At 46.2% G+C, this 13,935-nt stretch overlaps 1 protein-coding gene across 3 annotated transcripts in view; it reads right to left on the minus strand.

The window, feature by feature from the left end:
* si:dkey-220o5.5 (actin filament-associated protein 1-like 2) overlaps positions 1–13,935 on the minus strand; it is a 57,765-nt gene that overhangs the window by 20,497 nt on the left and 23,333 nt on the right. For all 3 annotated transcript variants that reach the window (XM_068023471.1, XM_068023470.1, XM_068023469.1), the window contains 5 exons: positions 5,208–5,313; positions 4,602–4,810; positions 3,027–3,206; positions 1,923–2,018; positions 1,282–1,366 (listed from right to left, as the gene is read on the minus strand). In XM_068023471.1, the coding sequence (XP_067879572.1) occupies positions 1,282–1,366; positions 1,923–2,018; positions 3,027–3,206; positions 4,602–4,810; positions 5,208–5,313 (676 nt within the window). The remainder of the gene's footprint in view (positions 1–1,281; positions 1,367–1,922; positions 2,019–3,026; positions 3,207–4,601; positions 4,811–5,207; positions 5,314–13,935) is intronic.

Here is a 13,935-nt window from a genome sequence, read left to right on the forward strand (position 1 = left end):
AGTATTTAAAGAATGGTAGATAGATTTTTGAAATATCGGGGAGTTGAGGGCTATGAGGAGCTGGCACAGAAGAGGAGCTAAGGTCTGGGGCAGATCAGCCACGATCTTATTGAATGGTGGGGCAGGCTTGAGGGGCCGAATGGCCTACTCCTGCTCCTATTTCTTATGTTCTTATGTTGGTTGAGGAATTGACTCCCTTTCACCTTTCAGATGATTTCCTGACCGATTCCGTTCTCAGTGTCCCTACATCACACACTTTGTACAGCTCACGGGACAGTGTGAGACCTGCTACCATTACTCTCGCAATGTCTTCTGTAAATCACTCTATTGGTAAATAAAAAGAAAGACTTGCATTTATGTAGCGCCTTTCACGACCTCAGGAAGTCCCAAAACGCTTTACAGCCAATGGAATACTTTTGAAATGTCGTCACTGTTGTAATGTAGGAAATGTGGCAGCCAATCTGCGCACAGCAAGCTCCCACAAACAGCAATGTGATGATGACCAGATAATCTGTTTTTGTGATGTTGGTTGAGGGATAAATATTGTTCAGGACTCCCCTGCTCTTCTTCAAAATAATGCCATGGGACCCTTTTCATCCATCTGGGAGGGCAAGTGTGGCCTCAAGTTTAATGTCTCATCTGACAGTGCAGCACTCCCCTCAGTACTGGCACTGAAGTGCCAGCCTAGAGTTTTGTGCTCAAGTCCTGGACTGGGACTTGAACCCACAACCCTCGGACTCAGAGGGTGAGAGTGCTACCAACTGAGGACTGAAACTTCGACCTTAGCATGTAATACTTTTATATAAAGTGTCTCTTGCATTGACGTCTGCAGCCAATGAGTTACTGTTGTTTTCCAGGCAAATGCAGCAGCCAGTTTTCACACAGCAAGATCCCAAGAAGTGTAATGAATAAATAACCAGTTTACAATGTTTTTGATGATATTGATCAGGACACTGGGAGAACTCCCTGTTCTTTGTCAGTAATGGCAAAAATAGAAGGAAAGACTTGCATTTCTATTGCACCTCGCCATCACCTCAGGACATTCCCAAAGCACATTACTTTGCATTAACCTATGCAGGCAGGTGGGGCCTGGTTAATGTCTCTGCCCTCCCTCAGTACTGAATGCGTTCAAATAGATTTTGTGTCCACAACCATTGTGGGCTTGAACCCACAAAATTCTGACTTAGAGAGTAACTACTGAGCTCAGCTTCGAGGCTGAAGTGCAATGAATGCAATGAGACTGGTTGGACAGACATTAGAAACTGCAGAGCGAGGCCTCACCTGTGTCTCGGGTGGCTGGACTGTCAGCGACCATTTCGCCTGTGGATCTCTCCGCGTCAGAGCCTCGATTACCCCTCAACACAGACTGCATGAAAGCACAGCACGTTATTTGGAAAGCTGGGTACACAGCCACAAGAAGTCTGAACAAAGCACTCTCACTGTTTTTTAGGCCCTTATAGACAAGGAATATCCCGATCTTTCACCAGTCAGTCCACATTAGCCAGAGGTGCTGGGAGATGTTAGAAGGAAATTTTAAATACAGGGAGAGAAATTGATTTTGGCCTGATGAGCTCCAGGCACAGGAAGAACTTGTATTCACATTTACATTAACCCCATTAGTTGTTCTTTATATTGGTACCGAACCCATCTGTGCCCTTGTCTTCCCAACCTCCCTTGGTGTTGGTTAGTCCTGTAACGTCATTTGCCTTACATTCCTTTTCTCGTCCTGATGAAAGGTCTCTGCTTGAAACAATAACTACATCTTGTCCTTTCAGAGGCTGACAAACTGGCTGTTTACATAGGATATATAGTGCAGAAACAGGCCATTTGGCCCAACCAGTCCATGCTGGCGTATAGTTCCAGATTTTCTGTGTCTCTACAAGACCTTGGGGAAGCAGTGAGTGGTACCTTTATAGACTCACCTTGTTTGAGGCACATTTACTGTCCGTCCCAGGCACCTTTGGTGAATTCCATGGTGAAGCTCGGCAACAACTGCTGCTGCTCACCTCCTCAACAACCTAAACACGGTGCAGTCAAAACAGGGAAAGCCAGTAAAACCGCTGCCATAGTCACAACTGAAAATCCAGTTTCGTTTAAGACCGATTCATTTTTCACATACATCATGCCTTTGCTTCTGTTTTCTGAACCTCCTCACGTCATTGACCTGGTCACACGGGCACCAGCAGCTCTCTGCTACCCGAGTCAAGCAGCCATTCTTCCCTGCACCATGATTGAGGAGTATGGGTGTGTCAAGAATTAAGGTAGCAACTAACTCAGCACAACCTGGGAAATCAAAGCTGGGCGATTCTGGCCTCTGCACGTTGCTACTCCACAGGTCAGTGCCTCTTCATTCTACACTCTCGGGCACTTTGAAGCCACACAAAACTGCACGTTGGTCAAACATATTGCCATATCCCTCAGCGTGCAACAGAACAAGTTTGTGACCTTACTCATGCTGTCACTTTTTTTTTGCAACAACTGAAGGAGTTCGTTGACACAGTAACCACACCCCCCGCCCCCACACCTCCCCCATTAGATCACAATTAAAGCCCGTATTCCAGACTTTTGTAACTTTAAACTAACTGAGAATATTGACAAATATTTTATCATCACGAGCCAAACAGGCTTCTGAATTATATTCTTATGCCAAACTGCTACTTAACAAAGGTTACTGTAATGGTTAGTTCCCCATAACAAGAGCTACTGTAGTATTTAGTCATGCATGCTATACTAGTGATCACGGTTACCGAACTAGTTAGTCCCCGTAACAAGGATTAATGTAGTAGTGAATCATTCATAACAGGAATTACTGTACTAGTTAGTTCCCCATAACAAGGTTTAATGTACTAGTCACCCATAACAAGGGTGATTGCACCAGTTAGTCACCCATAACTACAATTGGTGTACTGGTTAGTCACTCATAACAAAGGTTATTACAGTAGTTAGTCACTCGTAACCAGGGTTACTGTGTTAGTTAGTCACTGAGGCCTAACCGAGTTGAATTTCTGGTGCTAACACCTCCAAACCTTCCGCCAGTCCTCAGTCTGCTCACGACTCTGCAGCCCAAGCACCAGAGTCTCATTACTCGCTGTCGTAATCTTAAGCTCGTGCTGTATCTTCTTACTGCGTTTGAACTTGTAGGCAACACGGGATCCTTGCAGGCTGAGCTCCATCAGGGGATACTGGTCCTTCATACACTTATAACACTGCAGGAGAGGGGAATTAGGCGAGGTTAAGCACTGAAGAGCATGAGGTATTTACAGCCCAATTGTAGTGAGATATTTGACCCAGACACAAACCAGTCTCAGACTGTCAGTATCTACGGTCTATGCCCCGACCTCTAAACTACTGCCTCTCCTACCCCTGGGAGGATCAATTTAAGCTCATGGACTTGCTGTATAGGTCTCTCATGCCTGCCTCTGAGGCTATGATGGGAACTAGTGGTCTGTACTCTTTTCCCCCATTCTCATTTGTTCCTTTCTTTGACTTCCAGCCTAGGGACACATAAGCCCATAAGAAATAGGAGCAGGAGTAGGTCACATGGCCCCTCAGGCCTGCTCCGCCATTCAATAAGATCATGGTTGACATTCTACCTCAACTCAACTTTCCCGCTCACTTCCCATATCCCTTAATTCCCTTAGTTCCTAAAAATCAGCCAATCCCAGTCTTAAATATACTCATTGACTGAGCATCCACAACCCTCTGGGGTAGAGAATTCCAAAGATTCACAACCCTCTGAGTGAAGACATTTCTCCTCATCTCAGTCCTAAATGGCCGATCCCTTATCCTGAGACTGCGAACCCCTAGTTCTAGCCTCTCCAGCCCAGGGGAAACGTCATCCCTGTCCCTATCCTGTCAAGACTCTGAATTTTATGTATTTCAATGAGATCATTTTGGTCTTCTGAACTCCAGCCCTATTCTACTCCATCTTTCCTCATGGGACAACTGTCTCATTCAGGAATCACTCCAGATTGAATCATCTCATTCATCAGTGAGATAAAACCCAAAGAGAATAGAACCTACCCTGAAAAATGGGCAGCATTGGTGTTCTGGTCTGTTAGGAATAAGTGTTTCACACAGGGTTAGTGCACAAAGCTAACTTATTACTCACGTCAGTGTTTGGTCTGAATTTCTTATTAAGACAACTATCCTGCAGTGAAATATATCGATAGTCATGGAGATGAGTACTACAATCACTATTTACTTAAATGGAAAACTAGATGAAAGGCTGGAGCTCAGGATTCAGATCACCGCCGAGTGAGTGAGTGAGGGAGTGAGTGAGTGTATGTGCAGTTGAGAGAGTGCGTGGGTGAGTGTGAGTCTGTGTGTACAGTCAGTGTAGAGAGAAAAGGAAGTAGAGATAGATCACAATGCAGGAGAAATGAAAAAGTAAGGATTAGGACATATGAAGCCTGTGATTGTAAGAGGAGAGAAGGCTGAGGGCAAGGGGAAGACTCAGGAGAGAGGGTAGGTGGGGAAGACTCTTGGGGGCTAGAGTAATCCATAGTATTGGGGATAGAGGAAAGGATAGAGCAGAGTGAAGAAAGGTGCCAGGACCCTTGATTTGAAGAAATGCACAGGATTGGTGTGCAGGAACTCACCATCAGAACCTGGTCTCTGATTAGAAACAACTGCTTGGTCCACTGTCCCAACCACTTCTTCCGCCACAGAAAGCCACAGATTCGGGAATGGGCCAGCGGCTGTGTGGGGGAGTCTGTGGGGAGCCAACGAAGGGAGGCCGTACGATTATTCCCAGGAACTTCCTCTTCTCCATAAGATTCATAGTGACTGCTGTCTGAGTCCACACAATCTAGAATCACATTCAGGTAACATTTGTTCAAACACAGACACCTGTAAATACAGTCACTCTCCCGGCGATCCCCTATAAATACTCACACTTCCTGGAGACCCCCTATAAATACTCACACTTCCTGGGGACCCCCTATAAATACTCACACTTCCTGGGGACCCCCTGTAAATACTGTCTCTCCCGGAGACCCCTGTTAGTACTAACAGACTGCCACTGACCCCTTTAAATACTGACACACCCCCAGGGACCACCCTTTAAATACAGATCCACTCCCTGGGGAATCAGTTCTGGGACAGTTGGACAACTGACCAGTTGTACTCTGTGATTAACCCTGAATGACTGTGAACTGATTCTGCTCCACATCTCAGGAAGTGACCATCCTGTAGAACACACGTACCCGCAGAGCACTGAGCAAGGAGGCTGAGCGGCTCTGCTTCCTCATAGGAATCATCAGCGTGAACCTCGTTCAGTTGGTGAGGGACAGGAGAAGCAGCAGCCTGTGTCTGTAAAGGGAAAGGTAAGAGTTAGAGGAGCAGCATCGTTGTGTGGGAGAAACAGCATCTACTGGGGTAAGGTTTGCAGTACGGGGTACACATTCTCGGAAGCACCAGGAATCCATCTCTTCGGGTTAGTGTGATCCCACGTGCAACTCCCTCACCCCACTGGTGTGCAATACGGAATTTACTCTCTTTACTCTCACTTTTCACTGTTTTACTGCTTATAGAGATTGAACCGGATTGCATCACTTTTGGAACCTTACACAGTTTTCACAGTATGGAGGCCCTCCAGACACACAGTCAAAATGCAATGGGAATAGATAGCTGTGGAGGTCATTGTCAGGAATCAAGCCCTTAGGACGCAGTGCTGCAAAAAGTTCAATGACCTCACATGAGTAGTCAAGTGAATGCATCTTCAAATGCCATATTTGACCAATTGCACCATTCGCCTCACACCAACTGCTCAGATCACCACACCTCCATCCCCTCACCTACAATCAGGCCTCACGCCTAACATTCACATACGTCCTCTCACCCTCACACACTTAGCACTGCTGCAAGCCTCACACCCACATCTGACACGTTGCACACACTGCCAGCTTTGCACACCACATCAGCTAAACAGACTGCACGACACTCAGTGACACACTTCCCTCTCTCTTGCGGGATAAGGTGGCACATAACTGGAGGCAACAGGAACTAACCACAGGGGGGAGAGGCACTCCCGCATACCTTAACCCCCATGGAGGAGACATGGCCTTAACTGAACTTGTGGCCAGTGGTGGGGCTGAAATCGTAGATGATAAAGCTATTCTCATACCTAATCCACTGTTCCCTCATCCCATACTTTCTTCTAATTTACAAGCTGCAGATGATGCAAGCATGAACCTCTTACATTCCCCCCCTCCTCCCACACACCACAAATTTATCCTTCTGCCACTTTCCTTTCACATACCCAAGAGCTGCAAACTGTCCTGGCAGTGGAGGAACACTGAGAGAGCGATGATGAACACACAGCACCATCACTTTATTCCACACTTGCAGCCTCCTGCTCAGATACTGACATTGGGCATAATTTAGAGGTTGGCAGAGAGGCAGGATCTACACATGGCAGGACACCAAGCATAGGTGGTCTGCAGCCAGGGCAGAGGGCAAAGATAGCGCATGTGCCAGCACACCGGAGGACGAGGTCGCACATGAGCTCTGCTGTCGAGGATTCAGATGAGAAATTCAATGAGGCAACCTACAGAGGAAGACTGATAGGTATTGAAAATGAAATGCTTGGTGCATTGGCAGCCCTGCCAGAAAGCCTGCAGTCAATGTCAAGGAGCATGAGGGAGCCCGGCACCAACTTGGCACAGGGCTTTGCGCAGAACTTGGAGCCCGTCCTTTCCAGCTTGTGAACCGAACCGTGATGCAGCGTCTGATGGCCGATGTCTCAGCTTCCATTGCAGCACAAGCAGAAGCCACCCAATGTCTGGCTGCTGCAGTGGAAGCTCAGACAGAAGTTGTGAAATCTCAGCTTGTTGCCATGAAAGATCGAACTGTTCCCATTCAAGCTCAGACTGCTGTCAATTACATGTGTAAAGGGACTTGCAGGCTCTCACAGCAGTCTGTGCTCCAGCAAATTACTGGGATTGCTGAAGCACTGCCCAAGGGCAGTGGCAGTGACTCCATGGAACACCATACCTGCTGTCCTGTCTCAGGCTGACAGCATTCGTCCTCCAACCCCTGCCACTCTGTCAGTGCCCTTGCTGTTGCCTGTTGGCCAGTCAGCTCAGTTTCAGGTCGCTAGCGCTGCGTTCCTGCCAGGCAGGAGGCCCAGACATTCCACCCCGTGAGGCCTCACTCAGAGGCTCCGCTCCATTTATCATCACAATCTGCCCCCGCCACAAACCAGCCATATTGTGGAATGCTGCTGAGTGATTCGGTCATCACGAGTTCCTGCATGATTAGCTTTTGATGGTGCTAAGGGGCTTCAATACTTCCTCTGTTTATGTGGGTGTTCCTTGCCTTGTGAACATTTGGCCAGACATTAATTATTACTGATTTCCTACGACTGATGGTATCAGGCCAGCATCAGAGCCTGAGCTGCGGAATGAGCCTGCGCCTATAAACAGAACATTTTCTTTCTCTCCAGAGAGGCTCAAAACCTTTTGAAGATTACATTTGCCTTAATCTGGAAGAGCGAACAATGACTTTTGACAACTGGATTATACATACTAGCTGATAGTGAAGTGATCAGCTGGTCCCAGCTCAAGTCTAGCAATGGTACAATGAGGGATCATGTTCCGTACTTGTAGACCCTTCAAGTAACCCCATTTGGTTGAGGAGAATTCTGGGACACCTGTGCTTGCTCCTGACTCCAGATGTTGCAGCCAATGTCCGGGGCTCGCACAGATGATCTGAATCATCCTGTCAGGTTACTGTTAGTCAGAGAACAGTGCGTGACACCAGTTCGCAGGTCGACATTTATTTTGAGCCAATCTATGTGTATTTCAGTTTAACCTGACAGAAAGTAGCAATGAACAGAGTTAATGGTTACAGGCAGAGGGTGGGGAGACGCAGGCCTGTGTGGTTATTTTTGGGCTTTGGGAGTTAAAGTACTTTACACCAGAAGTGGCCAGGGCCAGTCTAACATTCAGCAATACTACGATCCTCTCTGATATCAATTCCGCACCCTTCATCCTTTGAAGTTTAGACCAGCACTTTCAACAATCTTTTACTAACATTTGTCCTTTCCTGTTCAGAAGCTGGTGATTCGCACTGGGCTACAATTCCTGACCCAAGTGACCATTATTACTGCTTAAACCAACAGACTGTGTTGGCACACTATTTGGCTGTGGGAGGCTCTACCTCAGCTCGACCTGTTTTAACTCCACACAGCACTCTCCAATAACTGCAACAGGAGTTTCCCCCAATACTCAGAGATCACGAGACCAGCAGTGGCATGTAATCTCATTTACTGTTAACTAAATACAATATAACACTGTAACATCACAATGCTTGATTCCTCCAATCTTGTTCAGCACAAATTAAATGGAGGCAAAATCATGGCTCTCTTGCTGGGCACAGATTTGCAGGAGTGGGGTTTTTATACTCTCTTCACTTTGCTTTTGTGGCCTTGCACTAGAAAGTACTGGCATTGTCCCATCACTGCACGATACAATTTTCATTTACATAGCGCCTTTAACATAGTAAAACATGTGCTTCACAGGAGCATTAGCACACAAAATTTGACACTGAGCCACACAAGGAGATAGGTTTTAAGCAGTATTTTAAAAGGAGGAAAGCGAGGTAAAGACACAGAGAAGTTTAGGGAGGGAATTCTAGAGCATGGGCCTGGGCAGCTGAAGGCAATGGTGGAGTGATTAGAATTGGGGGTATTCGAAAGGCTAGAATTGGAGGAGTACAGATATTTCAGAGGGTTGTACAACTGGAGGAGGTTAAAAACAGGGAGAGGCAGGGCCATGGAGGGACTTGAAAACAAGCGTGAGAATATTAAAATTTGAGGCATTGGTGAACTGGGAGACGATGTAGGTCAGTCAGCATAGGGTGATGGGTGAACGAGGCTTGGTGCAGGTTAAGATACGGGTAGGAGGAGCTTTGGATGAGCTGAAGTTTATGGATGGAAAAAGGCAGTCATGGTAATAGCACAGATATGTGGTCGGAAGCTCAGCTTCGGGTCAGATATGACACCAAGGCTGGAAACAGTCTTGTTCAGTCTGAGACAGTTGCCAGGGAGAGGTATGGAGTCAATGGTTAGGGAACAAAGTTTGTGTCAGGGATCAAAGATGATGGTTTTGGTCTTCCCAGTATTTAACTGGAGGAAATTTCTGCTCGCGCAGTACTGTATGTCTGACAGTTTAGAGACTGTGTAGGGGCCGAGAGAGGTGGTAGTGATGTACTAGCTGGATGTTGTCAACTTACAGGTGGATACTGATGTTGTGCTTTCGGATGATGTTACTGAGGGGCAACATGATGAGAAATAGGAGGGATTTTCAGATAAATCCTTGAGGGACACCAGAGGTAAAGGTGCGGGAATGGGAAGTGAAGCCATTGCAGGTGCTTCTCTGGCTATGACTGGATGGATAAGAATGGAAGCAGGTGAGAACAGCCGCACCCAGCTGGACGACAGTGGAGAGGGATGGAGGAGGATGGTCTGGTCAACTGTGTCAAAAGCTGCATGCAGGTTGAGAAGGGTGACAAAGGATAGTTTACCCTTGTCACAGTCACATAGGATGTCATTTATGACTTTGAGAAGAGGGGTTTTTGTGCTGTGGTAGTGGTGGAAACCTGATTGGAGGGACTCAAACGTGGGAGTTCTGGGAGGAGGTGATGCCGTAGGTTATGCAGTAACTCCCACCTGAGCGGGTTACTGCTGACACAGAAAGACGCAAGAACTACAGAGAAATAATAATGGGGGAATTCAATTATCCTGATATAGACTGGGATAGTAACACTGTACAGGGCAGAGAGGGGGAGGAATTCCTGAAATGAAAAGAGCTTTCTTGATCAGTATGTTTCCAGGCCAATGAGGAAGGAAGCAGTGCTGGACCTAGCTCTGGGAAATGGAGTAGGGCAAGTGGACATGCTTCTCAATATCATCAGCTTGAGAATAATTATGGAAAGGGACAAAGCACAATCAAATGTAAATATACTTAACTGGAGAACTAACTTCAGTGAGTTAAAAGGATGTGATCCAGTCAGATTATAATCAAAGATCGGTAGACAAAACAGTAATTGAACAATAAAGACCTTCAAAGAGGCGATGGTTTGGGTATAGAGTAGACCCATTCCCATGAGGAGGAAATGAAGAGCATTCAAAGTTAGATCTCCCTGGATGACTAAAGATAGAGAGATTAAAATGAAACAGTAAAAAGAGGCTTATGACAAATGTCAGCTTCATACTTCAGTACAAATCAAGCTGAATACAGAAAGTACAGAGGGGAACTGAATAAGGAAATAAGAGGGACAAAGCGATAATAGTTTGAGGGTAGATTAGCAGGTAATGTGTAAAATGAAACCGAAAAATCATTTTTGAACACATAAATAGTAAAAAGGTAGTCAAGGGAAGGATGGGGCCCATTAGGGGTCAAAAATGCAATCTTCTTGTGGAGACAGAAGGCATGAGTGAGGTACTAAACGAGTATTTTGAATCTGTCTTCACTAAAAAAGAGGATGCTACCAATGTCACGGAAAAATTGCCCGGTCCGGAAGGGATTCATTCTAAGTTGCTGAAAGAGGGAGGGGTGGAAATTGCAAAGGCTGCGGCCACAATTTTCCAATCTTCCTTGTATATGGGAATGGAGCCAGATTCCAAATGTTACACTCTTGTTCGGAAAAAGGGGAGAGGGATAAACCCAGTAACTACAGGCCAGTCAGCATTGTCAGTGGTGGGGAAACTTTTACAGACAATAATCTGGGTGAAAGTTAATTATCACTTGGAAAAATATGAGGTCATAAATGAAAGTCAGCCCCCATTTGTTAAAGTAAGTCGTGTTTGACCAACTTGATTGAGTTCTTTGATGGATGAACAGAGAGAGTTGATGAGGGTAGTGCGGTTGATGTTGTGTAGATGGATTTAGAAAGACATTTGATAAAGCACCACATAATCAGGGAATCAAAGGGAAGGCTGCCCACTGGTTGGAGTCATACCTCGCACAAAAGAAGATGGTTGAATTTGTTGGAGGTCAGTCATCATTGCTGCAGGTATTCCTCAGTGTCCTAGGCCCAACCATCTTCAGCAGCTTCATCAATGACCTTCCCTCCATTGTAAGGTCAGAAGTACGAACATTCGCTGATTATTGAAAGATACAGTTCCAAATGCAAGTTCTCAAATAATGAAGCAGTCCATGCCCACATGCAGCAAAAACTGGACAACATTCAGACTTGGGCTGATAATTGGAATAACATAGAGAGTCTAACCATCTCTGCTTGATATTCAATGGCATTACCAATGCTGAATCTCCCATCATCAATATTCTGGGTGGGGGTGGTGGTCACCATTGACCAGAAACTTAACTGGACCAGCCACTTAAGTATTATGACTACAAAAGCAGGTCAGAAGCTGGGAACTTAACTCCTGACTCCCCAAAGCCTGACCACCATCTACAAGACACAAGTGTGATTCAAGGCTCCCCACTTACCTGCATGGGTGCATCTCCAGCAATGCTCAAGAAGCTCAACACCACCCAGGACAAAGCAGCCCAGCTGACTGACACCCCAAGCCCCACCTTCAACATTCGCTCTCTCCAACACCGGGGCACAGTGGCAGCAGTGTGTACCATCTCCAAGATGCACTGAAGCAACTTGCCAAGGCTCCTTTGACAGCACCTTCCAAACCTGCGGCCTCTACCACCAAGAAGAACGAGGGAAGCAGACGCAGGGGAACACCACCACCTGCAAGTTCCCCTCTAAGTCACACACCATCCTGACGTGGAACTATATTGCCATTTCTTCACTGTCACTGGGTCAAAATCCTGGAACTCCCTTCCTAAAAGCACTGTGGGTGTACCTACACCACACAGTCTGCAGTGGTTAAAGAAGGTGGCTCACCACCACATTTTCAAGGTGAGTTAGAGATGGGCAATAAATGCTGACCTTTCCAGCAATGCTCACATCCAGTGAATGAACAAATAGCAAATACATAGACCCATGAGCAAGACTGAATCCCATAGAAATGCAATTGGCTAAGGGACAGAAAGCAGAGAGTAGTAGGTGGTTTTTCTTTTAGATTTAAGGGAGGTGTGCAGTGGTGTTACCCAGAGTTGACATTGGGACCACTACTCTTTTTAATATACCTGGACTTGGATATGCAGAGCACAATTTCAAAGTTTGCAGATGACACAAAACTTAGAAATGTAATAATCAAAAGCGCAGTAACAGACTTCAGGAGACATTAACCGACATGGACAGACGCTTGGCAGATTAAATTTAATGCAGAGAAGCATGACGTGACATATTTTGGTAGGAAAATGAGGAGGGGTAATTTGAACTTAATGATACAATTTTAAAGTGGGTGCAGGAACACAGAGATCTGGGATGTATGTACAAAAATCTTTGAAGGTTGCAGGACAAGTTGAAAAACAGATGGGATCCTTGGCTTTTTAAAAAGAGGCAGAGAGTACAAAAGCAAGGAAGTTATGCTAAACCTCTATAAAATACTGGTTAGGTCTCAGCTGGAATACTATGTGCAATTCTGGGCACCACACTTTAGGGAGGAAGTTAAGGGGAGGGTGCAGAAGAGATGAACTAGAATGGTACCAGGGATGAGGGGGCTTCAGTTACATGGAGAGACTGGAGAAACTGGGTTATTCTCCTTAGAGCACAGAAGGTTAAGAGGAGATTCAGAATCCTGAAGGACTTAGATTAAATAAAGTGAAACTGTTTCCAATGACAGGAGGGTCAGTCGCCAGAGGACACGGGCAATTGGCAAAAGAACCAGAGGAGAGACGAAGAAAAGAATTTACTCAGCAAGTTCTAATGATCTATATTTTACTGCCTGAAAGGGTGGTGGAGGCAGTAAACTTTCAATAGTAACTTTCAAAAGGGAATTGGATAAAATGGGCAACAGGGAAAGAGCAGGGGAATGGAGCTAATTGGATAGCTCTTTCATGAGACAGCACAGGTACAATGGGCCAAATGGCCTCTGATGTGCTGTCGTCGTCAGTCCCTCGAGACGAAAATGACGACTGCCAGGGCTCATGATTTGTGTATCCTCAGGTGACTCAGCAGGCCAATCCTAGAACCACAGGCCTTTCTGCAGAGAGGACCAGTGTTGCCCTGAGGGAGGGGGTTCTTGAGCCAGGGTCCTGCTCTCTCTCCTTCCGCTTTCGACGCACCGATGTCAATTTGTCCCCTTTTCAATGAGACCTTCAGAGAGTCCTTAATACGTTTTCTCTGTCCTCCCTGAGATCGGGTGCCATCTGTAAGTTGTGAAAAGCGGATCTGCTTCAGAAGCCGATTATTTGGAATGCGGATGCAGTGTTCAGACCAGCAGAGCCGATTTTGCATACTCGTGGTTGTGATGCTGGAGGAATTGGCTTCGGTGAGGATGCTGGAATTTGTCCACCTGTCTTCCCAATTGACTTTGAGTATCCTGCGGAGACACCGCTGGTGGAAATTCTCCAGCAACCAGAGGTGCATTTGATAGGTGATCCAAGTCTTCCTGCCATATAGAAAAGTGCTGACAACAACAGCGTTGTAGACTAAAGTCTTTGTCCTCTCTGGATGGAGATCTCTGGTGTTGAAGACATGATTATGCAGTTTTTGGAAGGCTGCACTGGCACAGCCGATTCTGTGCTGGGTCTCCACTTCGATGGTGACCTTTTGAGAAAGGTAGCTGCCGAGATATGAAAAGTGTTCGACGACTTCTAAAGTCTCCCCATCAATATCAATAGCTGGAGATGTAGTTGCTTGTCTGGGGGAAGTCTGGTGGAGGATTTTGGTCTTTCTACTGTTGAGTGAGAGATCAAACCTTTTGTATGTGGGCTTGAAGAGGTTGAGGGTGGTCTGAATGTCACTTGCAGCATGGGTCACAACTGCACAGTCGTCAGCATATTGTAAGTCGTGAATGTGCGGGAGAGTCACTTTAGTCTTGGCTCTCAGCCTGTTGAGGTTGAAAAG

This window comes from Heterodontus francisci, chromosome 47 (assembly GCF_036365525.1).
Source record: "Heterodontus francisci isolate sHetFra1 chromosome 47, sHetFra1.hap1, whole genome shotgun sequence".
Lineage (NCBI taxonomy): Eukaryota > Metazoa > Chordata > Chondrichthyes > Heterodontiformes > Heterodontidae > Heterodontus > Heterodontus francisci.